At 35.0% G+C, this 27,282-nt stretch overlaps 2 protein-coding genes and 1 long non-coding RNA gene across 3 annotated transcripts in view; 1 reads left to right on the top strand and 2 right to left on the bottom strand.

Moving 5' to 3' along the window:
• Positions 1–23,115, top strand: part of Mi-2 (chromodomain-helicase-DNA-binding protein Mi-2 homolog) — a 28,999-nt gene extending 5,884 nt beyond the window's left edge. The window contains exons 4-11 of the mRNA XM_040707983.2: positions 60–313; positions 380–784; positions 858–868; positions 2,405–3,725; positions 3,786–4,188; positions 4,253–4,443; positions 14,058–14,262; positions 22,762–23,115. Of these exons, the coding sequence (XP_040563917.1) occupies positions 60–313; positions 380–784; positions 858–868; positions 2,405–3,725; positions 3,786–4,188; positions 4,253–4,443; positions 14,058–14,262; positions 22,762–22,955 (2,984 nt within the window). The 3' untranslated portion in view covers positions 22,956–23,115. The remainder of the gene's footprint in view (positions 1–59; positions 314–379; positions 785–857; positions 869–2,404; positions 3,726–3,785; positions 4,189–4,252; positions 4,444–14,057; positions 14,263–22,761) is intronic.
• LOC121114150 (18S rRNA aminocarboxypropyltransferase) lies at positions 972–2,151 on the bottom strand. The gene is made up of 2 exons (XM_040708019.1): positions 1,818–2,151; positions 972–1,756 (listed from the first exon to the last, which is right to left on the bottom strand). Exons 1-2 carry the CDS (start codon positions 2,049–2,051, stop codon positions 1,214–1,216), a joined length of 777 nt encoding a protein of 258 aa, XP_040563953.1. The 5' UTR covers positions 2,052–2,151; the 3' UTR covers positions 972–1,213.
• A 1,826-nt stretch (positions 23,116–24,941) lies between the features above and the next one.
• LOC121115415 (uncharacterized) lies at positions 24,942–26,279 on the bottom strand. Its single transcript, XR_005863484.1, has 2 exons — positions 25,740–26,279; positions 24,942–25,256 (listed from the first exon to the last, which is right to left on the bottom strand). It is a non-coding gene; the product is annotated as an uncharacterized lncRNA (long non-coding RNA).
• Between the last annotated feature and the right edge of the window lie 1,003 nt (positions 26,280–27,282).

The following is a 27,282-nucleotide window of genomic DNA, read 5'->3' as shown; positions in this document are numbered from 1 at the left end:
ATTTAGTTTTTTTAATTAAAACAATACAAAAACTGATTTTGTATTGTTAATTTTAATAGGTATTGTGACTCATGGCTATGGACGTTGGCAAGATATCCAAAACGACTACCGATTCTGTATTATTAACGAACCTTTCAAAATGGATGTTGGAAAGGGAAACTTTTTGGAAATAAAGAACAAGTTCTTAGCACGGAGATTTAAGCTCCTCGAACAAGCTTTGGTTATCGAAGAGCAACTAAGACGTGCTGCATATTTGAACTTGACCCAAGATGCCAACCACCCTGCCATGGCTCTAAATACTAGATTCACTGAGGTGGGTAAACATTTTGTTTCTTTAGATATATTTGTATTCATGTACAAAATTATATTATTATTATAGGTGGAATGTTTGGCTGAGTCTCATCAGCACCTTTCGAAAGAAAGTTTAGCTGGTAATAAGCCAGCAAACTCCGTTTTGCACAAAGTTCTTAACCAACTCGAGGAATTACTCTCCGATATGAAGTCTGACGTATCTCGTCTACCTGCTTCCCTGGCAAGGATCCCACCTGTAGCACAGAGACTACAAATGTCTGAAAGAAGTATTTTAAGCAGATTAGTTACGACTCAAGCTGGCCAAAATGCTTCAGATACTTCAATTACACCTGCGGGACAATTCCCTGCAGGGTTTCAACAAGGACAACTTCCTAGTGCATTCGGAACTAATATTGCATCCTTCCGACCTCAGTACTCAATACCCGGCCAAGGCACCGCATTTCCTGGCTCTGCACCTCCTCCTGATTCTAAATGATATTTTTTTTCTTTTTAACGTTCTTATTTATCCTTAATATTTTCTATTTCATTTTACTTTTGTCATTTAGAAAAATGTTAGGTAAAGAAATTTGAAACAGACCAACAAACAACAAACACACCACCACAACCTTCATCATCTTATTTTATATACATATACATTTCCCTGTATTAAATATCAAGTGTTCAGATAAAGTTGTATTTTTTTAGAATGCATCAACAAAATGATTCCACATTATAACTATTATTTATATTATTTTAATTAATTAAGAATCTAATTCTCTCAATTGGATGATCATAAATGGTTATTATTATTATAATTTCGTCAAAATCAATTACTGTAAGATAAGATAAATTCGGCAGAATTGTTTCTTTCATTTTATTTTATGAATAAAGAGTTCATATCAAATATTCAATTGATGTCTCATCATTTAATTTTAGTCCTTGATTCCTCTTCTTGTTCCTCCTCTTCAGAGTACTCAGAGCTACTGTAACTTGGAGGCAGATCCATAACATATTCCTCATTCCTCTTCTTATCAAGGGCCTCTTTTTCTTTTTCCAGGAACTGATTTTGCGCAGAGAGTACTTGTTGAGAGTCTTTCGCCTCCGAATAGGCCTCTAGCAGTACCTGATTCAGCTCAATGAATGAATGTCCCCAAGAGAACTTTCCCAAATAGAAGGCCGCCTCTTCCTTCATGCCAACGATATACATTGCAGCAGCCAGTGCTTCCACACAGTTGAGCTTACAGGGTTTCCCGTAATTGACCGGGTTTGCAGCCACGAGATAGGGAAGTAAACGGGGATGATTGGACTTCATTTTATGAAAGGGAGTCTCTTCCAACTTGGCCCAACTGCAGTCAATCACGGCTATCCCACACTCTTTTGCAATATCTGCATCTTGTGGACTCAAACATCGAGAGCCTTGAGGTGACATACAGAGTCCGGTGAAGCGTTGACCTAAACGCAGTTCCTAAGGAGGAGCTCATCATTATTAAATATACTACTTCAAACTGTAGTAAGTACCAACACACCTTAATAAGGCCAAGTCTTGCTAATTTTCTTCCAGAGCAACGCTTGGGATCACATTGACCCACGTCCCACATTGCGACAGGGAATTCAATTTCCATTCCAGCGTCCGTTTCTTCCTCCTCATCTACCACTTCTGGATCTCGATCTCCTAAGCTGAGAGGCTCAAGGGAGACGTCTGCTTCAATTCTGGATCCAGAGGCTTTTGGTTTTCTAAAGTCACGGTTCTTTTTACCCATGCTTTAATTATATAATTTTATATTTCGATATTAATTAATTAATAAATATCAATAATATGCAATCAAAATGTGACCAATGTTTTTTATTTACATTTTTATGAGGATGACGTCATATAATGTATGACGTCGTTTTTCTATGAATCAATGAGAGGGTCTGAAATATCCTTGCACCTCAGTTTGGTCGATCTTGTCAAATTATCAAGCAATAGAACTCGTTGTATCAAGTGAGAATCTTATTTTGTTGTTATTATTTATTTCATATTTGAAAATTGAAAGGGAACGTCGCTGACTGGATTCCACGTGAAACCACTTCATATCAATTATTTATTAATATTACTTATTTATTAGTGATAACTGATATATATCTATCCCCCGGTCGGTCGTCCTTTATTTGGTTCAATTCCGTCAAATTCCAAAATGGGTCCGAAAAAAAATAAGAAGGGAGGTAAAAAGGGAGCCGATGAAGATTGGGGAGATTCGGATAAGGCTCTGGAGGAGAAAATGAAGAAATTGATGGCACTAAATGATGAGGAAAAACCTGAGGAGATAGGAGCCTCAACAAAAGGAGATGCTCTAAAGGGCAAGCCGGGTAAAAAGCCTACAAAAATGGAGGGTGAAGAGGAGCTCTCAGATGCGTCCGCCGCTCCTTTGGAAGACAAATCCTCGAAGAAGAAGTCCAAAAAGAAAGATAAGAAGTTTGATATTTCCAAGGCAATGGCTGAGGCTGAGGAGGCAGAAAATGGAGGAACTGTCTCTGGAGAGAAGGACGTGACCCCTAATTTGGAGTCTGTTCCTCCTGAGGAAGAGGAGGATGAAGAGGGCAATGATATGAAGGGAAAGGTTGGAATGAGCCACAAAGAGAAAAAAGAATTAAAAAAGAAAAAGAAAATGCAGGAGGAAATCGACCGAATATCCAAAAAGGGTGGAGAAGGACACTCGGAGCTCAATGAAAATTTCACTGTAGCTCAAGCCCTTAAAACGGGTGGAGCCCTCATTCAATTAGAAACATCCAAAGATATTGTAATAGAGAAATTTAGTATTGCCGCAAAAGGAAAGGATCTTTTCCGTGACGCCAAACTACAAATCACTCATGGTCGCCGCTACGGTCTTGTTGGACCTAATGGGCATGGTAAAACCACACTTCTTCGTCACATTGGAACCCGCTCTCTTCAAATCCCTCCCAATATCGATGTACTTATTTGTGAGCAAGAGGTTGTGGCCAATGAAATGTCTGCCTTAGAAACTGTGCTTCAGTCTGATGAAAAGAGAACGGCTCTTCTCAAAGAATGCAAGGATCTTGAGAAGAAACAAGAGAACGGTGTGGACGTAACAGAGAGACTAAATGAAGTTTATGATGAATTGCGAGCTATAGGAGCGGATCAAGCTGAACCCAAAGCGAGGAGACTTCTCGCAGGTTTAGGATTTGATAAGGAAATGCAGGAAAGATCGACAAATAAGTTTTCTGGAGGTTGGCGAATGAGGGTCTCACTGGCTCGTGCATTGTATATTGAGCCAACTCTTCTCATGTTGGATGAACCGACAAATCATTTGGATTTAAATGCTGTCATTTGGCTTGACAATTATCTTCAAAATTGGAAGAAAACTCTATTGGTTGTTTCTCACGACCAGTCATTTTTGGATAATATATGTACTGACATCATTCATTTAGAGAATGTAAGGGCATTAATTCATACATTGAGGATGATATAAAATGTAAGTCATTTTTCTTTTTAGTGTCAATTATGGTATTATAAGGGAAATTATTCAATGTTCAAAAAAATGGTCGTTCAGAAAAGGCGAGAAAGGATAAAGGAGTTTGAGAAACAAGAAAAAAGACTCAAAGAACTTAAGGCTTCTGGACAGTCCAAGAAAAAAGCTGAGGCCAAACAAAAAGAGGCACTCACTAGAAAGCAACTCAAGAATCAAAGTAAACTTACTAAGGAAGATGACTCTGGTCCCACGGAGCTCTTGGAAAAGCCCAGGGAGTATCTTGTCAAATTCAGATTTCCCGAAACGTCGCATTTACAGCCTCCATTTTTGGGGCTATATAATGTTTCTTTCAAGTATGAATCGCAAAATCCTTTATTTAAAAGTGTAGACTTTGGTATAGATATGGAGTCAAGAATAGCTATTGTTGGTGAGTCAATCTGAGGCGTTTTAAATATTCTTCCCATTCTACGTCAGCTCGTGTTTTATCATAGGCCCCAATGGTGTTGGGAAATCAACGTTTCTTAAGCTTTTGATGGGAGATTTGGAACCAACAAAGGGGGAAATGAGAAAGAATGCCCGTTTAAAGATTGGACGCTTTGATCAACACTCTGGTGAACATTTGACGGCTGACGAGTCTCCAACTGAATATATTATGCGTTTATTTAATTTACCTGTCGAAAAGGTAAGATCATTATTCATAGATACCATTTTTTCTCTTAACTATCTTACGTATGTACGAAATAATTTGGTATAGAATTGTAAATTGAATGCAACAGCGCACCGACATTTGAGCGTACTGACAAAATTATATTAATTTCGTCATTAGATTCCAATTTTTATGCATAGAGTAATATGTCAGAATCAACTACTAGTTTTTTAAGGATAAGGAAAATTATGTTTTAAATTATATAAAATATTATTTAGATGTCTTGAAAATTAGAACTCTTTTAACCAAAACTTTGAATATCATAAGACTGCCGTTCAAGATTATAATATATGAAATATTGAATTTTACAATCCTAGATATTTATTCAATCATTAAACTGACTTACTGATTTTACTGAGTCTTCATATATAATAATTATGCTCACAGTCGCATCTGTGGTAGTAGTTGGTCTTGATTATATATTATAATTAATGCTGGAAGATATGTATATTACTGATCTATCCAACTATTATGAGCAAATGTACAATTAGACAAGCTTCAATATATGCCAGCTCTGTAAATCTGTATTATATGAAATAAAACAACGTGAGGTCCAACTTGGCCTCGGATTTCATCAAGGCCAGTTGTGCTTCTGTTCGTCCCCGTATTGAAGGCATAATTCAGAATGGAGGTAGAAATATTGAATAAAAAGTGTAGAAAATTGTTGAATGACCAACTTTTGCTTCAAAAGTTTGCCATAAAAATATGTAGAAATGACAACGGCTTTTAAAATTTCCTATTTTTCGAGTCCTCACCCTGTATTTGTCTATTATAATTCACCTATGCTAAAATAAATGCCTAAATCAGATGCTATTAAAATTGTTCATCATTCAATTTCTTGATACAAAAATATACTTTTGTTTAGCCTTGTGTTATGTTCAGGGTCAATTTGACTGCTTCCGTTATCCTTATTATGTTTTTTTTCTTAATGACATTTTTGGATTTTTCCTCATTTATGGCCAAGTACTCGTCTGAAAAATTTGGACACATAGAAAGGTTATGGAAGAGCTGTGCAGTAATTGTAAGATGTTGCTACGTGTTATTTCGACCCGGATACTTCATATGGGACTCAGATCCCGAATAAAGTTTTTCTTTGAAGTTTATTTTTTGCATGCCAATTTGGTTTGATAATTGACTGTCAATCAAGCCCATAAATCTACGTGTGTTTATGAGGAGCTTATATTCACTTTTCTTTGTCACTTCTCATTTCTTTGTCATATGCACCAAAAGGGAGCTCTCTAAAAGGTTTTCAGTTTGGAAAAACGATAGTGATGTAGAGAAGAAGATGTCAGAGATCTTTTAGAGCATGATGACAATTTCATTGATGACCCCCAAAAAAGGTATTAGTTTGTTTTACTGTTTTGAGTGGATTTATACAGTAAGGGTCAAAATGACTCAAAATATAACTTATAAATATTTTTTCGACATAATACAAAGATTGAAAACATACTTTAAAAAAAAAAGAAGAGTTTAATAACTTTTGTGAGTAACTACTGATTTTGATTCTGTATTTATTTTTTTGCAAAAAGTTAATGTTTTTCCATATTTCAGAAGCTTATACTTATACTATATACTTACTGTAATATTATGTAATGAGTTTATTCAGTGCGAAACCATTCTATGTGGTTTTACTTTTAATAATCCTATCTGCAATGCAGTGTTGCATTCCTTTAGATGAATTGTGAGCATTTCACACTGACTATTAGCTGCTGTGGTGTGTGATACATATTATTAGTTTTTTATAAATATAGTTTTAACGGTCCCCGGTAATTTTGCCTTAAAGCCATTTTACATCAAAGATAATTTCGCCTTAATATATAAGTAATTGAAGTTTATGCGTCGTTATTGTTTATTTTTGGTTGAAATCAAAATATGCAATATTTATTACTATAAAATGCATTAAAGGTATGTTTTCGGTTGGAATAATGATTGAATTATGCTTATGCCTCATATTATATTTGTTCTTTAATCTACGAGTATTTTCTAATATGGATACTCCATCATGCCTTATGACCATTACTAACGTAGAAGTAATTAGCAATGGTTTGTTATTTTTTTTTCTTATTATACTAATTTTATTACGTATTTTGTCTCTGGCTCGAATTCATTACACAGTGATCATTCTTTGTTATATGCATTGGAATTTTGGGTCATGATTACATCATTTTTCCAATAGAAAACAACCATTTAATGCGTTTTATAGTAATAATAATTACATATTTTGATTTAAAAATTCTAAAAGAACATAAATTTTAACCAAAAATATCAAACACGACATATCAATCTCATTTATTTTTATATTTAGGAGGAGTATCCTTGAGGCAAAATGGCTTTAAGGCAAACTGTCCTAAGGCGAAATGGGTTTAGGCAAAATGCCTTCAGCCAAAATAGTTTAAGCGACATGTATATGTATACAACACCATTTTTAGTAAATTATATCATCTTTAGTTTAATAAAGTAGTTATATATCCTTGAAATGTAAACATTATTATATAATCCAAACCAAATAGTACCGTTTAGTAAAGAATTTAAGATATTTTGCCTGGTATATGCATTTTATTAATATGGTATTTATAACTGGTATAAACTAGAATTGACACTCAGAAGAACGCAGGCTTTCGCTTATGGTCACTTTTATTAAACCTACATAAGGACAGGTAGCAGGTCAAAACGTCAAAAGATAGGAACGATCACAAACTCCCATTTATAACTTTAAATTTGGGGCTATTTCGGGTACCACCGGGACCCGAAATGAGCTGAACCCCACTGTAGTTAATTAAATTACTTTTAGGCGTCCCTCTCAACACTCCAATTTATTCCACGAAAATTAATTAACGTTAATACGTATTAAATATTCTTATTTACCCCACATAAACAACAGTAATGGTCCCTCAACCCCCCCTCATTTATACCACGAAAGTTGGAATGATTTCATCTATAGCCGGGTCCCAAAAAAGTATAAAACCCACCGCCGTCAGCTAAGTTACCTTCAAAGGCCACTCCCAACACCTCAATTTATATCTGGGAAGTTGGGGCTGCTTTGGGGTACCGCCTGTTCCCAAAGCAAGATGAAACCCGAAACGGCATCAAATTTTGGGGCTCTTCGGAGTATAAATGGGGGCAAATGTAAGTTCTGGCGGTGGTTTTCATCCCATTTTGGGCTCAGTGGCACTCCAAAACAGCCCCAACATTTGTGGCGTAAATGATGGGTTGTGAGGAGCTCTTTATAGTTGCTTAAATAGTGGCGGTGGGTTTCATCCCATTTTGGGACTTGACTATACCTGAAAACAGCACAACATTCGATTTGAATAAGAGGGTTGGGAGGGGCCCTTACTAGTACTTTGCATGGCTTAAAATAACTTATGATATCATTCGATATATGTAACAGAGAATTGAATTTCCTCCTGTCATGAATTCCTTTCATTGAACACAGTATTTTCTTCTCCCAAGATACTGGCAGATCTAGGAATGGTATATACTTTTTAAAAATGGTTCGCGATTCCACAGACTTCAAAACCCCATAATGAAGATTCATATAGCATTGAAATGATTCAAAAAAGAATCTTCCACTATTAAAATAGGAATTAAGTTTTAGATCATGAACCGTAAGGGTTTTTTCAACCATAGCCATGTTCTCAAGCTCCTCAAGTCCTGAAAGGTTTTTGAAGAAGTGTCTTCTATGTAGGTTTTGTTGGATGATATCAATCGTACTATTATTGTCAAATCTCGGAGTTCTGGACAAACCAATTCTTTATACAGCTGTCCATTCAGTAGATATCCCACTGATGAAATAATTTGAGATAACAGAAGCAAATATAAGAATGCCATAGGTTGAAGATTTCGTGATAAAACATCTCCATTCTAATTGGGGTCTTTTAGTAATATCAAAAAATAACTTTCTATAAATCTTTGGCAGAATATATGACAATAAAGACAATCCACTCTCCTCCAATTGCTTGCGGGGTCTTTTTAAGGCAGAAATATATTTGTTATGTGTTAAACAAGCTTGTTATTATATTGATCGACTCTTTTTTGTAAGTTTAATTGACGTTATTCATAGCAAAAAAATATCTGCCCAGGAATGTAAGTACGACCAATTAGAGAGGCATGGTCCTTCAGAGCTCCATACTGTCCCCCAAAATTTTTACCTTGTTGCTCACTTTAAATGTGTGGATAACCATAAGTGGTAAAGGTTTCCATTGGCCTAAAGGGATAATTGAGGTCTTCTCCCCCATTGATTTTCAATCCTGATTATGCAGAAAACGTACTGAAGGAAGTGAGGAGGATATATATTCTCTTCAACAGTTGAACTTCTGAATTCGCCTCTACCATGAGTGTAAGATCATTTGTATACAAATCCACTAAATAGCGTTTCTCACCGAGGAAGATACCAAAATCTCTGTACTTACGTAATGAATTAGAAGTGATTAATTACATAGCTCCAACGAATAGGAGAGGAGAAACTGGGTGCCCTGTCCACAACTTTTCCCAACACAATTGTTCCACTCTGTATTCCATTGATGGAGATGGATGATGTTTCATTATAAAGAAGAGTACGTACGAAGTTGAAAAACGTCCAGGCTAGTATTTCTTCACAGCTCTGAGGATGAATAAATTGGGAAAAAATGGGAAAAAGTGTCAAACGCCTTGCTAAAATCAATAACAATGAGTGCACGATATTTTTTCCTATACCTCAACGAATTCATAGAAGCTTGAATATTTCTTGAAACATCTGCAATGTTTCTGTTCATAAGAAACTCTTTCTGCTCAGGACAGCTTCTCATTTAACCCTTTAACGTCTTGGTGGACCGTTTGGTCCTATTTAAAAAAATGCTTATAAAAAAAAATAGCCGTTCTCAAGTTTAGTTATTTCACTTAACATGTCTCTGGTAGTTGAGCTGTCAATAGATACACTATGGTTATGATTTTTTTGTTAGTTGTAATTTGTCTTTGATATCGCGTGAGTTAATTTTTATTCATATTTCATAAATCTGTTTTTGAGGAATTATGGCAGAAAAACTAGGTGAGATTACTATATAAAAAAGTATATGTATATTTGGTATAATCCATACATATACATACTAGGAGTGTATCGGCTGTGGCGAAAAAATCTTAACACTTTCAATCTATAACTTTATCAAGATGTATTTCAGCAACCAGTTGTAATAAGGTATGTCCATAAAATAAAAATAATTAATATGATGTTTTGGGTACCCTAATCATCGATGTAGCCCCCTTGGCAGCAATGATGGTTTCCAAGTGTCCACGGAAGGCCTTGCACCCATTGCAGATGTAGTCCTCATACATGGCATTCCAGTGCTAGTTGACAGTGCCCGGGAGGTTTTTAATATTTGGGTGACGGACGGTACAGGCATTGGACTCAACAAGGTCCCAAAAAGTGAAGTCCAATGGGCTATCATCTGGTGGGTATGGGCCACATTTTCTTTGGCCATAAAGGCAAGTTGTCCTCCTAACACTTCTGTGTCTTTTTGGACGTTTGTAAGGGGGTACCATCCTGATGGAACACGATGTTGATGTCCGAGTAGTTGGTCTTGACCCATGGTAACAACTTCTCCTCCGATGGTTTTTTGCCAGCGTCCAGAAGTGCGCGGACCGAAATGCGTTGGTTACGTTCAGATGGCATTTTCTCGGCTTCTAAGGCACTTAAGAAAATCTAGTTTTTTTGTTTATTTGAATGGAACAATTTTATCGCATTCACAAAAACCTTGATTTATGTAGTGAAAACAAATTGTAAATATTTTTTTCGCCACTCCCGGTATATCAATGCTTTTCTTTTATATTTCACTCCTAGAAAAAAATCAATAATTGCAGTTTTTTAAATAGGATTGACTGTACGGTCCAGCCATGCATGGGATTGGTTATTCAAAACAGTCTTATTGTCTGTATAGGTAAAAACTTATAATCATTATTCATATCTTATGTTTAGGTTTTTCAAGTTTAGTACTAAGTTTTGGGACTTTTTAATAAAAAAGGGTAAAATCCACTCGCATTCAGAGCTTGATTGCACATATTGCATACAATAGTGACTCAGACTTTGAAGGGTCTGATCTTGATTTTCGGGATCCAGACTATCTCATGCCTAACCAGGAATTTTCTAACGTTTTAACGTTTCTGAGTTTTGTTCCATTTGCATGATTTATCCGAGAAGAACGAATACCCATCTCCCATGAAAATAAATCACCCTCTGGACTTGGCATTTTAATAGTATAAATCAGCTTAAGTTAATTGATTAATTACTAAAGTATAGAGGAGTTTGGGTAAGTGCTATTTTTTTTTTGTCAAAAACCAGTCACCGACCAGGATAAGAGGAAGTAAATCCCTTTTTTGATTGTTTATAATAGTTTAATAAAAAAAGAAGAAGACAGTCTTAATGTTAGGTCGATACGAGTTGATGACATAAAGTTCAAGACTCCTAGTTGAAAATTTTATTTTGTGCCAGTCACTTTTGAAGGAATATTCTGTGACAGACATAAAAATTCCTTGACTTGGATACAAAAGTCATAACTCCTCTAGAGGTACTTGAACCGCTATAATAATAGTTATAATTACCCGGTACGCAGAAAGGCCCCAAGTAGATGCTCTTGAGTGAATATCCTGAACACAAATTATGTCAGATTTCGAATCCAAAATTGTTTTCATCAATCCATGTTTGGTTTTCCACCTCACGCATTTATTGATATCACTCTTCTCATTCCCATGTTTCTTCGTAGGTCCGCATTATAGGGTCTATGATAGAAATTATCCAAAGTTGTTTGAATCGAATTATTAAATCAAGTTGTTGAAGGCATATCTTCGTTAATGTTAAAAGACAAAAGAAACAAGGAGTAGTTAATTATAAATTTTTGTGAACATTAGTCCGAGTTTATTTACTATTAGGAGACAACCCCGCATCAGGGCGATATCTCTTAGATATGGATCTAGTACGGGATTCCAAGATGTAACCTTCGTTTAAAGCAGGCTTCTTAGGTTTCCTAAGTTCAATTGATTTCTCTTTAATAATATTCACACTTTTACTTACTGATTCTTCAATCAAGCAAGTCTGAGATGAGGAGTCCAGTCTTTGACTGCAAGAAGATTCAGCAATATTCTTTTCAATTGAATCAGACCGCATAGATACAGCTGCATTTACCAATTCCTTGCCAATTGTACATTCATTGTTATGTTAATATTTATTCGCAGCTCGCAATTGTTTTTCTCCATAATTTTTTTCATTATTTCTTAATTGTTCTACATATTCTCACCATTTTACTGATACATTGGGACCTTCTTTTGCAAAATGTCCTACTGTAAAGCATCTTGCACAACATTTTTCTTGTTATTTTCTAGGTTATCCGAGTTTTAAAACCTTTAATCAGTATAAATCCAGGAATATCGTTTGTTAAAGTAGACTTTATAACAAAATTTCTATTCATGGGGCCCATGATCCTTCCATTAAAAAAAAAAAAAACCTCTGATAGTATCCACAATAGCTCCTTACTTCTTTATCTCATCACTTATGTCTTCTGTTCTGACATCCTCATGTGAAGAATGAATAGTTTTTCTTTTTGCTGAGAGTATTGGATTTCCATCCAGATCTTTTCTTTGAGCCTTAAGGTCTCTAAATAGAGCCTTTCAACCCTTTGAAGTGACTATCAGCCTTCCAGATAATAAATTCCGTGCGCGGATACATTGCCGAATGGCAGTTTTTCGAAGGCCCAATTTGCCGAATTATATAATAAACAAATTTGATGATGATTCATGTTCCAATAATACATAGTTATGATTCCCGCTCATGTTACTCCAAAATTAAAAGATAATATGTTTAATTATTTGTCACAAATTGGAATAGCTAAGTGTTCACTATATTATCAGGAAGCTTCAAAAGTTAATATTCATTATTGATCATTATATGAACACAACTCAGTAGCATGGAGTACGAATCTTTTACCGTTGTAGTACTTTAAATAAATTAAATAATAAACAAACACGGCAGTGATTCGTTCGGTCATAGCAAGGTTAATAGAAATACAAGGTTATACCATAACGCGTGTACGACTGATGTTTGACTTCCACCACCACTTTTAATATTGACGTCATGGTAGATGAGTGGTAGTTTGTTTTGTCAAAATCTGATTTTCTTCCCCAGCAGTCAGTACGATACATTAAATTGGAAATTACAGCAATAGTGACGTCATAGACTATAAGTGGTTGCGTGTTTTGTCAAAATATGCCTGTCTGGCCCAGCAGTCGGTACAATACATCAGATCGAAAGTTCTAGCTAGCCCGATTTCATGATAGTCTAACCTTGTATTTCTATTAATCTTGGATCATAGATACTTCATATCTCATTGGATTCGATCGAATGGAAGAAGTGCTATAAAGTAATAATTTCAGATTTTTACATCGTCAGGATCCAGGATGTTTCGGAAGAAGAGGAGGTTAGCTATGGAGAAGCAAACAACTAAGAGGATGCGGGGAGACACTCTAAGGTCGGGTTGTAGGAGAGCACGAGGAAATTAGATACGTAAGCCAGGAAGACTGTAAAACTGAGTACGAAACAGGCTACATTACGTTGTCACCCAAGGGACTCGAATCCTCGGAGTTGTGTATCTAAGACTGTGAATGTATACCTCCATTGGATCTCAAGCCAAGTTATGAGAACCATAACAAGTGACTTCGTTCTTAGTTATATGTTCTTTCAACAAATTTTTGTCTGTATTTTTTTAGTATGATACAATGACATTTGAATATGTAACTTCATTTCTAATAATTGTCCTTTTGTGAGTGTTAATTTCCATTAGTTAACTAGTTAATTGAATGATTTTTTGTAAAACTTTGGTTGATATATTTTCTTATGATCCAACTTTTCATTTGTTCGTGAAGTTCAGACACGGACAAAAACTGTGGGTTTGCTAGGAAATTCATCATTTGCTAATGACTTAAGATCAATAGTTATTCTATTTTTAATTGCCTATGTAGAAGACGAAAAATCCAGGAAGAGACACCTCTGTACGTGTATAAAACACTGTAGAATGAATATCACTAACACAGAACCTTGAATCTCTGTTAAATTAATTTAAGAGTATGCGATGAACACAAACCATGTTGTTTGTATTGAACCACAATAAACGCAAGATCAATTTCACGAAGAGTTAAGATATCCCAGGATCCCGAGATAACTCTAATACGCATCGAAAATGACAATCCATAGTACATCTCCCTACATGATGAATTCATTTCACGTTTCGGAAAAGAAAGCCACACCACAAAAATGGTTGGTTGGTTGGTAAATGATGATTTATTATCATTATATCTTATAAAACACATTGGTCCCATAAATGTTCATACATAGTACCTATAAGCCTTAGTATAGGGCTACTTTAAAAAAATATTTATTTGACATTTTAATGCCCTCCTCGAGAAATAAAGTTTTGTTTCTTATGACGATGATGTGACATTTTTTTGAGGAAAAGGATAAAAGTTTTCATGTCATTAAGAGCTTTTTTCATTATTAGTTTTGACACTACATTCATAATAATATAGACGTTAGAGATACTCTCATTAATACATAAATATGTTCCTTTACATAGGCACGTAAGCAATTAGGTTCCTTTGGTCTTCAATCCCATGCACATACCATCAAAATGAAGGATCTCTCTGGTGGTCAAAAGTCCCGCGTTGCTCTTGCAGAGCTAACTCTTTCTGCTCCGGATGTGGTCATTCTGGACGAACCTACTAATAATTTGGATATCGAGTCCATTGACGCTTTGGGGGATGCCATTCGGGAGTATAAAGGTATGTAGGTATATTTATTATATATTGATTTGGTTCACATGAAAATTAGTGAATATTTGACTATTTCAAATAAAATATTCTTTCTTAAAATTTATTTATATCGCGGTCCTAAAAAAAGTTTCAGCAAGTCATTTTTGATAAAAAATGATATTTTTAACTCATATCAATTAGGGTCAATTCCATATCAAATCCCCCCAAAGGACCAATTTTTAACCTAAGAATATGATGAAAGTTAGTATCTGTCATAATCATATAGATTATTCCTTGCATACAATTTTTTGTGAGATGATTGGAGTCCTTTATTTGTGCAATTTAGCAAAAAACTATGCTGAACATAACATATCAAATAGTCATATCTTCTGAGCAATGGGTTCAATTCAATAGACAAAGTATACAGAAGTGTCCAAAAGTCTTAAACCTCTTAGACTTTCGGGCAACATTTTGGTGGTAAAGTATACTACCTCCAATCTGATTGGTTGTTATGCAATCTGAGTTCAATCCATCTCTTCTGATCTAAAAAGAGGACCGTTAAAGATATTATTTGTATTAGTCAAGATGCATTATCTAAGAAAAACAGTAGAGAGTCTTCATCGTCCAGGCAAATCAACGCTTCAAATTTATCAGATTTTGAGACTTTCAATCAGTCTCAGTTCTGTTAAATATTACGTTCAAAAGACTCGAAAGACTGGAAACATTGATGATAAAGCAAGAAGGGGACGCCCAAGGTCCACTCAGAACCCGAATAACGTCCGGAAAATTAAATTAAAAATATACAGAAACCCCAACAGATCAATAGCAAAAATGGCTATGGAGATCAACCTGTCAAGGACTTGGATGAATCGAATCATCCATAAGGACCTAGGTATATTTTCTCTGAAGTTTCGTTACGCTCAGAAACTCAGGGAAGATGCACAGATGAATGGATTCAAAGAACTAAAATGTTATTAGAACTTTGCACGTGGAGAGGAAATATTGTCTTTTGGGATGAGAAGAAATGGGACCTGTATCAAAAATTCAAACGTCAAAACGACCGAATCTTGGCCTTTTCATCATAAGATGTATCCTTAGACCAAAGAGCAATTTCGAAAAGGGTTAGTCGTCGATCTCTTTTGGTTTGGGCAGGGATTTCAAGTAAAGGAGATAAGCTTTCTTTGGTTTGGGCAGGGATTTCAAGTAAAGGAGATAAGCTTTCTTTGGTTTTTATTCTGGAGGGCCTCCGTATGAAAACGGCTGACTACATTTCATATGTTTTGGAACCTGTGATCTTTACGTGGTTTAAAACTAATTCATCTAAAATGATTAAGGTTCCCTTTCAGCAAGATGGAGCTTCAATACATACCGGCGTTCAATGCCAAGAGTGGCTTAAAGCAAATATTCCTTTTTGGGACAAATCTATGTGGCCCCTTCGAGTCCAGATCTTAACACCTAGACTAATTTGTGTAGGTTTATCACGAGTCGAAATTAAAAACTTGTCGAAATATAAATTTGGAAGATAATATTTCATGTGGAATGGACAAAACTTCCCAAATCTATAGTGTGTGCAGCATGTGAAGCATTACAATCACGTCTAAGGGAGGTAGTCGATAAAGGAGGCAGTTATATTGAATAATTTATAAAATATGGAATAACATTTAATAAATTTTCTAATATATTTAGTTAGTGTTTGTTTCTACGATCAATCTATCGCTCAATAATTAAAATTTAAAAAGGTTTGAAACCTATGGTCACCCTTGTATCTGAAAAATAAGAATATGCGAAAAAAGTTTTATTCTGAATAGATTTTTGTACTAGCAATATTACCTGGCATTGCGCGGAGTTATGAGACGACGTTGAACAGACAAACTTTGCTGTAATAGTATAGAAGATAACTACCCAAGAAATATTCAGTGTTACTAACCGTTTTTCATGCGAAGAATCGCACATAGTTACTCAATACATTGATGTTCTCACCTCAACAATGAAATAATAATAATAACAACTTAATAAAAAACTATTATATCTTTATAACTGATGAGCCAGGGAACACTTTATACTTTAGATCACTGCCTGGCTGAGCCTTAGCTGCACACTCTCGATGCCACATGCTAACGCATTCAACATTTAATTAATATGACTACATTGTTATTTCTTAGATTAAAAAAAACCTAAATAATATACATGAGGGAGCACTATATACAGTGTACTACTCTGTATACACGCTCAATGCTACATGCAAAATGCCTGAGAGATTTTATTAATATTACTACATTGTTATTTCTTAGATCAAAAATGTGAATACGGTATACATGAGGGACTACTATATACTGTGTACCCTGTATATACGCTCGATGCTACATGTAAAATGCCTGCGAGATTTCATTAATATGACTACATTGTTATTTCTTGGATGATGAATAGGTATATGGATAATATATATTTTCATTAAAACAAACATTTGTACATTCATAAAGGGTGTGGATGATATTTGAGTTATGAATTTCGCAACTAATATTTTAAAGAACACATTGAATGATGACCTTAAACCAAATCAGCTGATTACTTTGTAGATTTGTGAGTTTGTTGCCAGCAGCCCAGTATTATGTATTCATTTACCTTTCCCCAAGAGTCGAAATGTCGCAAAGTGCTCATGATGATATCGGCCGTACATGAGAGCAAAATTATTACAGACATGTTGAAAGTTGCTGAATCGTTTGTCTGTAAAGTGAAACGTGAGCTAATTGAGTCAAATTATGACTTTGAAGCTGTGGCTCTAAAAAAGGAACAGTCTAGAAGTTTAAAGATTAGGGAGAGTGAGGGGATGGGGTATAGGACATTTTGGAGTCCACTACTTTGAAAAAAACTGATCACTGTTTCACTGATCACTCCAAAAAAGGAATTTTAGTTTGATACAATAAAAAAAATTGCCCGGGAAATAAATGTTTACGAGAAAATAGTGGTTAGAAATTTTTTTTGGATTTCTTTTCTAAAAAAAGGGGATTCGATCGAATTATGCATTAGAACGTAAGTTTTAACCTATGAAATTCTTAAAATCAAGTCCCCGCCCAAAAATATAATCCTGTGGGGACGCCCTTGATCCGTGGCCTTCAAGATAACCAATATATTTTATTTACAAATACAAAAAGGGGGGTCTAAAAATTAAGGATGTCCAATCGAAGGGGGTTTGGAGAAACACAGACAGGGGAGGGTCAAAAATTGTACTTTTTGTTGTACCCCTTGTAATGTGGATTCTCGCTTATTATAATTTTTTTACCCCTCCCCCCTCTGCAGTTAGAAATAGGTTGGGGATCACTGCTCTAAAGCACTAATTTGAGAAAAAAATTCATCTCGTTGTACTTCGTTTCGCCAAATTGTTATTTCTCAGATATGTCTGGGATTTATTTCCAGAGACCAATCCCAACACTTATGCATGCACAGATGCATTTAATGACTATTTATATATTGTTAATGTAAAATACTGTGTATTTGAGTGATTTTTCTCCTTCACCCCCTCTGTTTGAGTGATTAATAATGTTTTTATTATTATTGAAATGCTGTTAATTCTGTTAATAATAAAAGTATTATATTAATAAATAAATATATTCTCCTTATGCAGAGTATGAATAAAAAACTAGGATGTACTTGGGTACATATTAATAACGAACACATCTTATATTCATATTCATGTTGTAGGTACATACAATATACAGAATTATCATATCCATTAATGTACTGCCTACTTACCAACAAACGAGAACTTTATTTTTCTTCATTTAATACAATTCCCCCATTCTCTCCCTATCTATAGTATTAAATTATCGTATCAGTACCCTGCAAAGAAGCTATACACCAAATCGGGAAAACAAAGACCACGTGCTCAATATTTGTATGCCTCTTTTTTGTCCGCTAGGGGCGTTGAGTATACATTCTGCGTATGCAAAAATACATCATGGCGTACAACATTGACAAAATCATCAAGAACTCCTCCAACGTGATTAAGGTTTGCACCTTAAAATTTTTTAACTAGTGAAAAGACACATCTTTGCGTTCCTTAAAATTCCAAATGTCCAGCGTTAGCCTCAATTGCAGCAATTTATTTAGGTTTTAATGCATGATGGATTTTTGCCCACGCACACTGTACTTGAATATTACTCTATTTTAACTATTGTTGTGTCAGGCCTTATTTATTAGATCTAGTCCTGTTCTTAGGATCATTCCTTAGGACTGTCAGTCCTTTAAGCTGGCCCTTAACTTCCGGTCCTAGGATTTTTCTTATAAAAATTTCGATGGTATATTAACCCAAATAAGATATACGAGATATACAGGGTAGGGCAGCAAAAAATGGACTCGACAGATGGATTTAGAAATACATTAATAATTTTATGTTTGCAATAATAGGGTAAAAAATAATGTTAACAAAACATGTAGCAAGGTTTTTGCAAAAACTTTTTCAATCAATATGGCCACCCTCATTATCAATAACAGCCTTTACACATCGCCTGAAGGGCATGTAGGAGTTGATGACGAACTCCTCTGACAAGTTTTCCCATACAACCACTCATGAGGACTTCAGTAAGTCCATATTTGTGTTTGAGGTCCTTCTGGTTTCTCTCTTCAATGTTGCTCATATAGAAAAGTCCAGTGGGTTCAAATCTAATCTATTTAGACCAGAATTGAGCCATATTATTTGCACAGAACTTTTGGCACTTGGTAGATGTGTGAGAGGGAGAGCTGTCCTGAGTCGACACCTACTTAGCTTGAGGGTAGTTAACCTTCAGACATGGCAATATGGTGTACCTAAGCACCTTATAGTTGGCCTCCTGGCCGATTTTCTATCCAGCCTTGAAAAGAAACGGAACATCTTCTTTATATCAGAGGCCACAACGCTGAAGACCATTGTTTGGGCTAGATATTTGGCGTGGTAAACACGTGGTATTTCTCAATTAACCCATTTGCCTTGATACATGTGAGGATTTTCTTGCACCTCTCGAGCGTTCTGGCTTTCATACCCTCTGTCAGAAGGTGGTGTGGGGTTCTTGTGAACGAAATTATTCCCAAGTTGTGCTTTATAGCCCTCCTGATGGTCCTAGGAAACACAGAGAAGTCGTTGGCTAGGTGATTCATCGACTTAGTGGGATCCTTCTTTATATTCTTATCCAAACTTAACAATAACTTTGTATCCCTTTTTAAATTATACCCTCTACTTCCTGAAATCCTGAAGAGGTCTTCTCCATTCATCTAGGAGATCTGAGGTGCGCTCCCTTTTTGCTTGTTTCTCGCTCATGATGAAGAAATAAGTAAATGATTATTATAGTTTGTTTATGTAAAAAGGACAGTGGAAACAGAATATTAAAACAATCACTAAACCTTTTCATAGTAATGAGAAAATAAAGATAAATTAACAGTCCACGTTTTGCTGCCTTATCCTGTGTATAAAGAAGATTGAACATATTTTGAAAAAAAAAAATATTCATTTTTTCACTATAATGCGATGTAAATCGAACATCTTATATTTATACTAGGCTATATAATTTATAACAAAGTAATTAAAAATAGGAAAAACACCCTCCATGATGTTGCAAGGTATAGACAACTAACTATGCAACCTCCCTGAATGATTATACTATTTAACATAGAATAATAGATGTATTAATAAGAAATCCATTTCCTCCCGTCCATATATGGCTTTATTAATGTGTATAAGTATAAGTGCAATCGATTTAGGCTAGATCGCGTTCGAAGGATAAGATTAGAAACGGCATATGTTACAGTTTTTCTCTGATCAAGTAGCGAACGCAAGCCAGGCTGCCTAAATGTGAATAGTGTTTATAGTCTTGATACTCAAACATCCAATCTAGCGCAATTTTGTTTTTGTTGATTAATCCAGTAATTTTGATTTCAAAGATGCACCATGACGCTCTAGAAAGCCAGTTGTCGAAAATGTGGATAAAATAATGGAAATCGTCGAGTCCGACCGTTATGTAAGCACTGTTTTGATTGCCGACGAGAAAAACATAAAGGAAAAAAAAAATCATTTTTACTACATCCTATATACAAGGGTAGTTTGAAAATTCCGTGTAAAGTCGGAGAAATGGCAGTACTCGTGCGTAGTGAGGTTATGTTTAGTTATTAGCATCTTTTGGAAGAACACACACAAACTTTCAGCCATATCGGTTCATTTTTTTCTTTTTGGCATTCCTTTGAATCGAGGAATCGACCGGAAAGATTATGACGACTACCTGATGAGTTCACTATGATTAATCCTCATAGACAATTTGGAAAGGGATACAACTATTACGGGTGTATATCGTTATTGGACCAATTGAAAATCGCGCTGCAAGAAAAACGCTCATGATTGGCCCACAAAAATGTCATTTTCCATCACGACAATGCACCAGCTCACACTTCAGCAGTTGTGGTCTACAAATTAATCGAAATAGGGTTCCAGCTCGAGATGCCCAGAGCACTACACCAATTTCATGCACTCTCACTCTTCTGGCATCCATCACAATATCCTGGATTTTATGGGGTGGAGAGTGGCCATAAAGTTTTTCATTCTTCTTTTTAGTGTCCTGAGTCGTTTTGTCTCTCATAAACTAATATTTAATCAACACAAGAAATGTTTTTCGTCTATTTTTTCAAAAATCACTCCACTTCCTCGATTCAAACGAATGCCAAACAGAAAGAAATAGACCAATCAGCCCGAAAGTTGGTGAGCGTTCTTCCGAGAGATGCTACGTGGCAGTAGTGAACTAGAACTTTGCATGGTCTTTTTAAACAACCCTTGTCTGCATGTTGTTCACATAGGGGTTGCTATGAAAAAGGTTTGTTACGTCCCCAAGCTAGAGAATGACACAGCACCTTGTGGATAATATATATATTTTTAGTTTGCTCATGCCCTATTGTTTACCAGTTAATTTCAGATCATTTACTACTTTCTCTTTTTAGAAGAGGAGGAAAGGCTGAAAGATGCGCTGTAAAGATCACATCGGTTACAATATTATCTATTTTTTAATTTGTATTATAATTTTATACCCAATGTCCCATGTTCTATGTCCTACAAACTAAAATCCCATTTTTATTTTTTGTCAAGTTTTCCCCCTTCTTAAATTATTATTGGTTTTTTGAACAAGACGACAAAAAGGGAGAGGGAGAGACTTAAGTGATTAAGTATTTTTAATACATCATGCATGAAATTATTATAATACCTTCAGTGACACATTTACTTACATACATCCATTATAAATATACATTTGTCAAGAAAAGAAAAAATAAATAAATATCATATATTAAGTTGGGGAAAAAGTAATTTCGTATTTAAACAAAGTACATCTTGTTCATTATTAGTCACAGGAGATCATGCGATGAGGCGTTGTAAAGGTGAGAGTGTATACTTCAAACTGTATTGCGCTTGGCCTGATTGTTCATGGGTTATCGTGCGTTAAGTATGCAGGTCTCAATGGCATTTTTACAACCTGAAAAGAAAAAAACACATCGAAAGTGACCAAGACAAATTTGCAATGAGTATGGATCAGTACTTTTTGTATTTCACAATAGTGGTTGGATAGATTTTTTTTCTCGGTCAATTCTGTTCTCTACTGTGAATAATTAGACTGTTTGAACCTGGCGATCGAACAGTAGCGGTCAGCATTGTTGAATATGAGACAACAAGACTTTATCACAACAACTCTAGGCCACACAGATCTTTGATGATACACCAGAAGCTCCAGGAGCTTGGAACGGAAGTTCTTATGCATCCACCCTACAGTCCAAACCTGGCACCAAGTGACTATCACCTGTTTCGGTCTATGGCCAACGCAATTGTGTGCACAAATTTGGCATCAATAGAGGCCTGTGAAAATTGGTTATCCGATTTTTTTTTACCAATAGGGATAAGGGCTTCTACGAGAAGGGTATTATGAAGTTGCATTCTCATTAGCAGGAACAGGAGCCTACTTGGCTTGGTTTGTAACACTTTTTATAAAGCATTGAAATAAAACGATATTTTTTCCCCAACCTATATATTTATAAGTGTCTTTTTGGTGTTGGTACTCATGGAATCCAAATAGGTCGAACAAATCAGTCTGAAATTTAGCAAGGAGATGTATTAAACAACCAAGCATGTTCTTTTATATTTTTTTTGTGCTTCCGAGGTTATTAAGAGGTCTTTATTGGGCCCCGAAAGGGCCTGTGAAATATAATCCATGATTTTACTGCGCTTTTTAATTTTAATAATTCATTAATCTAAATGGAAGATAATTAGTTGGTTAATTTAAATGTAATCAAAAATTATCCTTATAAGTTATAACTTAAAAGGATATAATCAGATTTAAGCTCGAATGATATAAAAACTTCAATTTGTGCGGTAAAACCCACTTCTTGCATCTTCGAATATATTTAGATCTTAAGGTTTGCGGCAATTATTATTATATTTGAAAGTGTTCTCCCCTTTGTCTAAATCAAATATTTTGTATATATTATTATATTGAAATAGTTAATAATAATTTTTTAATGTTTTTGTAGGTGGTGTCATCATCGTTACTCACGACGAACGCCTGATTCGTGACACGGAATGTCAATTGTGGGTCGTTGAGGAACAAACAATTAATGAAATCGAGGGTGACTTTGACGACTATAGAAAGGAAGTTTTGGACTCACTTGGGGAAGAAGTGAACAATCCCAGTCTTATCGCCAATCAAGCTGTTGTTCAATCTTAGTTTAGTTATCCAAGTTAGTTCTTTTTTTTTTGATGTGGGTAAAAATATTCATCATCAAGGAAGCAAAGCAATTCCACATTCAAATCATGATCATTATCATAATGATCATGATTCCTAGATTTTTTCCAATGAAATACATGCTTTCATTTTGTGCATTCTATGTATGTTGTTGATTCATTTATGTCCTCACTAGTGTTGGAGTTCGGTCTGGATATTCTAGATCGGTCTAACACTGCTATAATTTTAACTATTAGGTCGCCTGAAAAGTTTGTAGGATGGCATATAGATGGTGTCACTATGATTTAATCATATGATTTTTTAGTTAGTATCAACCTTCAAACGATACGTGCACAAATTTGTCACCTCTCTGAGAATTGTTTCGTGATATGTCAGACAATGATAATGTAAGATAATCTGTGTTATCATAAAAAGCCACATCTTACGAAGGAAAAAATAGATCAGTTTAACCAAAAATATACACTCAAGCCAACAGTTACGTTTCGCTACTTTATTTTAAACTTTAGGAGCGGGTGTAAAAAGGTAATGTAAAAAATAATACTCGTTTCATTTGTACAGGATTTAACAGATAAATCCGGATACATTTTGACCAAGGTTAATAGAAATACAAAGTTAGAACATCATATAATTGGGCTTGCTAGAATTTTCAATTTGATGTATCGTACAGACTGCTGGGTAAGACAAACAGATTTTGACAAAACACGCAAACACTTATAGTCTATGACGTCATTATTGCTAGAAATTTCAATTTAATGTATCCTACCAAAAGTTGGGCAAGAAAAACAGATTCTGACAACACACGCAACTACACATACACTATAACGTCAATATTAAAAAGCGTTGTGGAAGTCAAACATCAGTCGTACACGGGTATATGATATAACCTTATATTTCTATTAACCTTGAGTTTGACATCATCAAGATCAATAATTACTGAGACAACATGGTCAACGTTTAACAATATAAACATGCCAATTATATTTTAAGAAGAGCTTCAACCACAACGATACCATAGAGAGGAAGAAAGGCTCCGGAAAAGCCCGTCATTAATACGGATGTACTCAAAGGCTGCCCCTTATATGGTTTACAAGCTTACGGCTGCCATGCACATCGATGTTTTCAAGACTAACCTGCTCCCCTGAGTCCAAGCAAAGTTCCCCGACGGCAACGTCTTCTTTCAGCAAGATGGGACCCCCTCACACTGCAAAAATTACTCATACTTCTTAGTTAGCAACATCACCTTCCGGGACAAGAGAATGTGGCCACCATACAGTTCTGATGTCAATCCCCTCTACTTTTCTTTCTGGCGCACATCGAGAGGAGGGCCTGTATCATCCATCACCCGAACGTTGAAGCCATAAAGGCCTCCAACGACGAGAAGTGGGCTGCCATGGTATCGAACTTCATTCGCAATACTTGCAACTCTTATCGCAATATTTACAACTCTTTTCGCACGAGGTTTGTCACGATCTGAGAGGCCAGTGGCGGTCGAATAGAATAAATCAATTGACATTGGCTATGTATCAGAAAAAGATTAATAAAGATTTTTGTAAAATGTATAATTAAAGAATGGTAGGCTTTTGTCTTTTTCTTTTCAAGTGTGTAAGTATCAAGTTTCCACCCTGTATATCGATAGACAGAAAATGCAGTAATTATTTAAATGCTCTAACCGATACATTTATTTATTTATGTACTTATTTAGTCCCATTAGAAACGTCATAATGCCTTTAATATCCATAATTCTCATTGTTGGAAAGGGGGGTGAATTTTATATTCTATTGGTTTATATTTTATATAGTTTTAAAGTAGGATTTATTTATGTGGCTTAAGTGAGTAAATTGAGATACATACAAATAACATAAATATATAGCTTCTTACATACTCAGTTTGGTAGAGAAAAAACATCATAAAATAAAGAAGGATTAGAGTAGTCGACTCTTCAAATAAATTGCACGAACAACGACCGGATCTGTAAAAGAGTGCACAATGCACATTTATTTATTAATGCTACTTATGGTTGTATGTATATTGATTCAAAAATAAAGCCCCTCGTTATTAGAACCATGTCATTTATTCACAAATACTAGAGTTGCATCCGTCCAGTTGTGCCTCTACTATCTGTCATTGAAAACCAATTCAAATATTTTAGAACTTTCTACAAGGCAAACTTTTTTACTAATATTAAAGTAAACTAGTCAAAGGATTAATCACAATACTTTTAATATTTGTTGAAGAACAAATATATAATCCTAGCTCAATTTTGATATGACTCATTTTAATCTGCTTTTATGTTGATAGAGTATATGAAAATTGTTAATGATTGATTGATGATGATGTTCATAGAGGAAAATAATATGATAATGGAAGGGCTTTTTGTAGTTGCTATTGAATTGATGTTTGTTATTTTCCAAAGCTGTTATCATTATTCTTAAAAAGATAATTTATAAGTATAAAGTAATGATTATTCTGTGAAAGACGAAAAGTAAAACTGACGATTTTTGATGGAGTTATAAATATAAGTCCTTGTTCGACTCGGAGTAGAATTGAGGATCAGGATTTTAGTAATTCCTGCCTATATAATTATTCATTGCAAGTGGGTTTTGTGTTTATTTACTTCACGTTACAGCTGCTCACAGCTAATTTTATGAAAAGTCATGACAGCTAAGCTGCTCTCCTCCCAAACATTTTTAAAATTGTCAGGGTTACTACGTTCATTTTTTTTAGCATACTGGCAGATGATATTATTTTCAACTATGAAGATGTTACTGATGTAATTCTATGATGACATCATTTAGCAATTATTGTTCTTTGAGGCTGCTTTTGCGATTAATTCTGACGTGTTCTGAAGTTTTAAGAAGGGACCAGACAGGACTTAAATGTGGTAGAGCTCCTAAATCCCCACAAAAACATGTATTACGTTTTTATCTAATATCGTATAAAAACACCGCATAGTATCATCAAAACGTCAAAATGACGTCATTTTCTCCCTTCAACTGAATTAACATTAGAAACTTCTAAGCGACCTTCCTCCGGCCTTGCGGATGGGCTTGCCCATAGTAGACCGATGTACCTTCCTCTTCTTGTCGTACTCTGCATCTTCATCATTAGGCTGACTTTTAAAGCCTCCATGTTGTCTTCAGGATTCACTTTGGTGGGTCTTCCACTCTTGGGTTTGTTTTTAAGATTGTTCCCATGAGCCAAACGATTTCTGACCCAACAAACTGTGGCAGTACTCACGTTTTAGGTCCGAAGTGGTCCTCCTGGCGAGGATTAAATTGCCTATGATACTCTTCTTACCTCCATCGCGACATATAAATAATTTTTGTTTACAACATGTACATCAATCAAAGGCTTAGCTATTCAAAAATAATCGCAACTTTAAAGATTTAATCAACAACACCTATTCAAAACTGTATTTTTAGAAGGTCTCATTACTTTTTCTACACCCGGTATTGAAAAATTATGGATCTAATTTTGTGTGTACAATTATAAATTACTGTGTAAATGGATTACATTCTATAAAATATCTTACAGCGCACCATTTGAAAATGACTGGACTATAGAATGGTTGTATATGAAATATTTATTCGAGGCTAAGTTAGAGTGCAATTTTCTACATACCCATTCATTTCTTATTTTTATTGCTAATTGTATTTAAGACAAGAAGGTGAATATAGTGTAAAATGTAACACATTCATTGGTCTCAGATTATGTATTACGTGGGCAGTAATGTTAGGACCAAGTAGGACGCAATAAATAAGGTCTTAAATTTTTAAAATGTTGTTATAGATTATTTTTAATTCCTTTAATTCTGATCTTATTTAATTATCTCTGAAGTTTGAACTAAAGTTAATACTTATATTATGAGGACTTCAACTTTGGATATAATCAAACATTTGCATTAGAAGGCCGTTTGTGATTCTCCTAACAACATAATTTGTCATCATTATCATAAGGATTCCTCAAGGAGGAAAAAATGGGAAAGTGCTTGTCATCAAAAGGGGCCCATAGGAAAATACCCTCGAAATTTATGAGAATCATTTTGAGGAAAATGCTTATAAAAGGGATTTAAACGGTGAAATGCTGGGACTACTTTTAAAAAGAAAATTGAAGGAAGACTCACCCTTCCAGAGGTCTCATACCTCCACTCATTCCAGAACTCGAGTTACACAGATTTACACGAAAAAGTGAAAATCCTTTAATCGGAAAATAGATTATTAAAATCCAAATCTAATTTTAAGGAAGCATGAAAGGAGAACTGGAAAAGAGATTTACTAAATCTCAATGTAAACTCATAATCAGTGTGAAA

The sequence above is a fragment of the Lepeophtheirus salmonis genome, chromosome 3, assembly GCF_016086655.4.
Source record: "Lepeophtheirus salmonis chromosome 3, UVic_Lsal_1.4, whole genome shotgun sequence".
In the NCBI taxonomy this organism is placed as follows: Eukaryota; Metazoa; Arthropoda; class Copepoda; order Siphonostomatoida; family Caligidae; genus Lepeophtheirus; species Lepeophtheirus salmonis.
The sequence above is the reverse complement of the archived record's forward strand: the minus strand, read 5'-3'. Positions and strand labels throughout refer to the sequence as shown.

What these genes read in the sequence shown, in the direction of transcription:
- LOC121114150 (XM_040708019.1), bottom strand. Translation starts at nt 2,051, where the DNA reads ATGGGTAAAAAGAACCGTGACTTTAGAAAACCAAAAGCCTCTGGATCC. An exon ending in CAAGACTTGGCCTTATTAAG is followed by an intron (nt 1,757 to 1,817) that starts GTGTGTTGGTAC and finishes GCTCCTCCTTAG; the next exon opens with GAACTGCGTTTAGGTCAACG.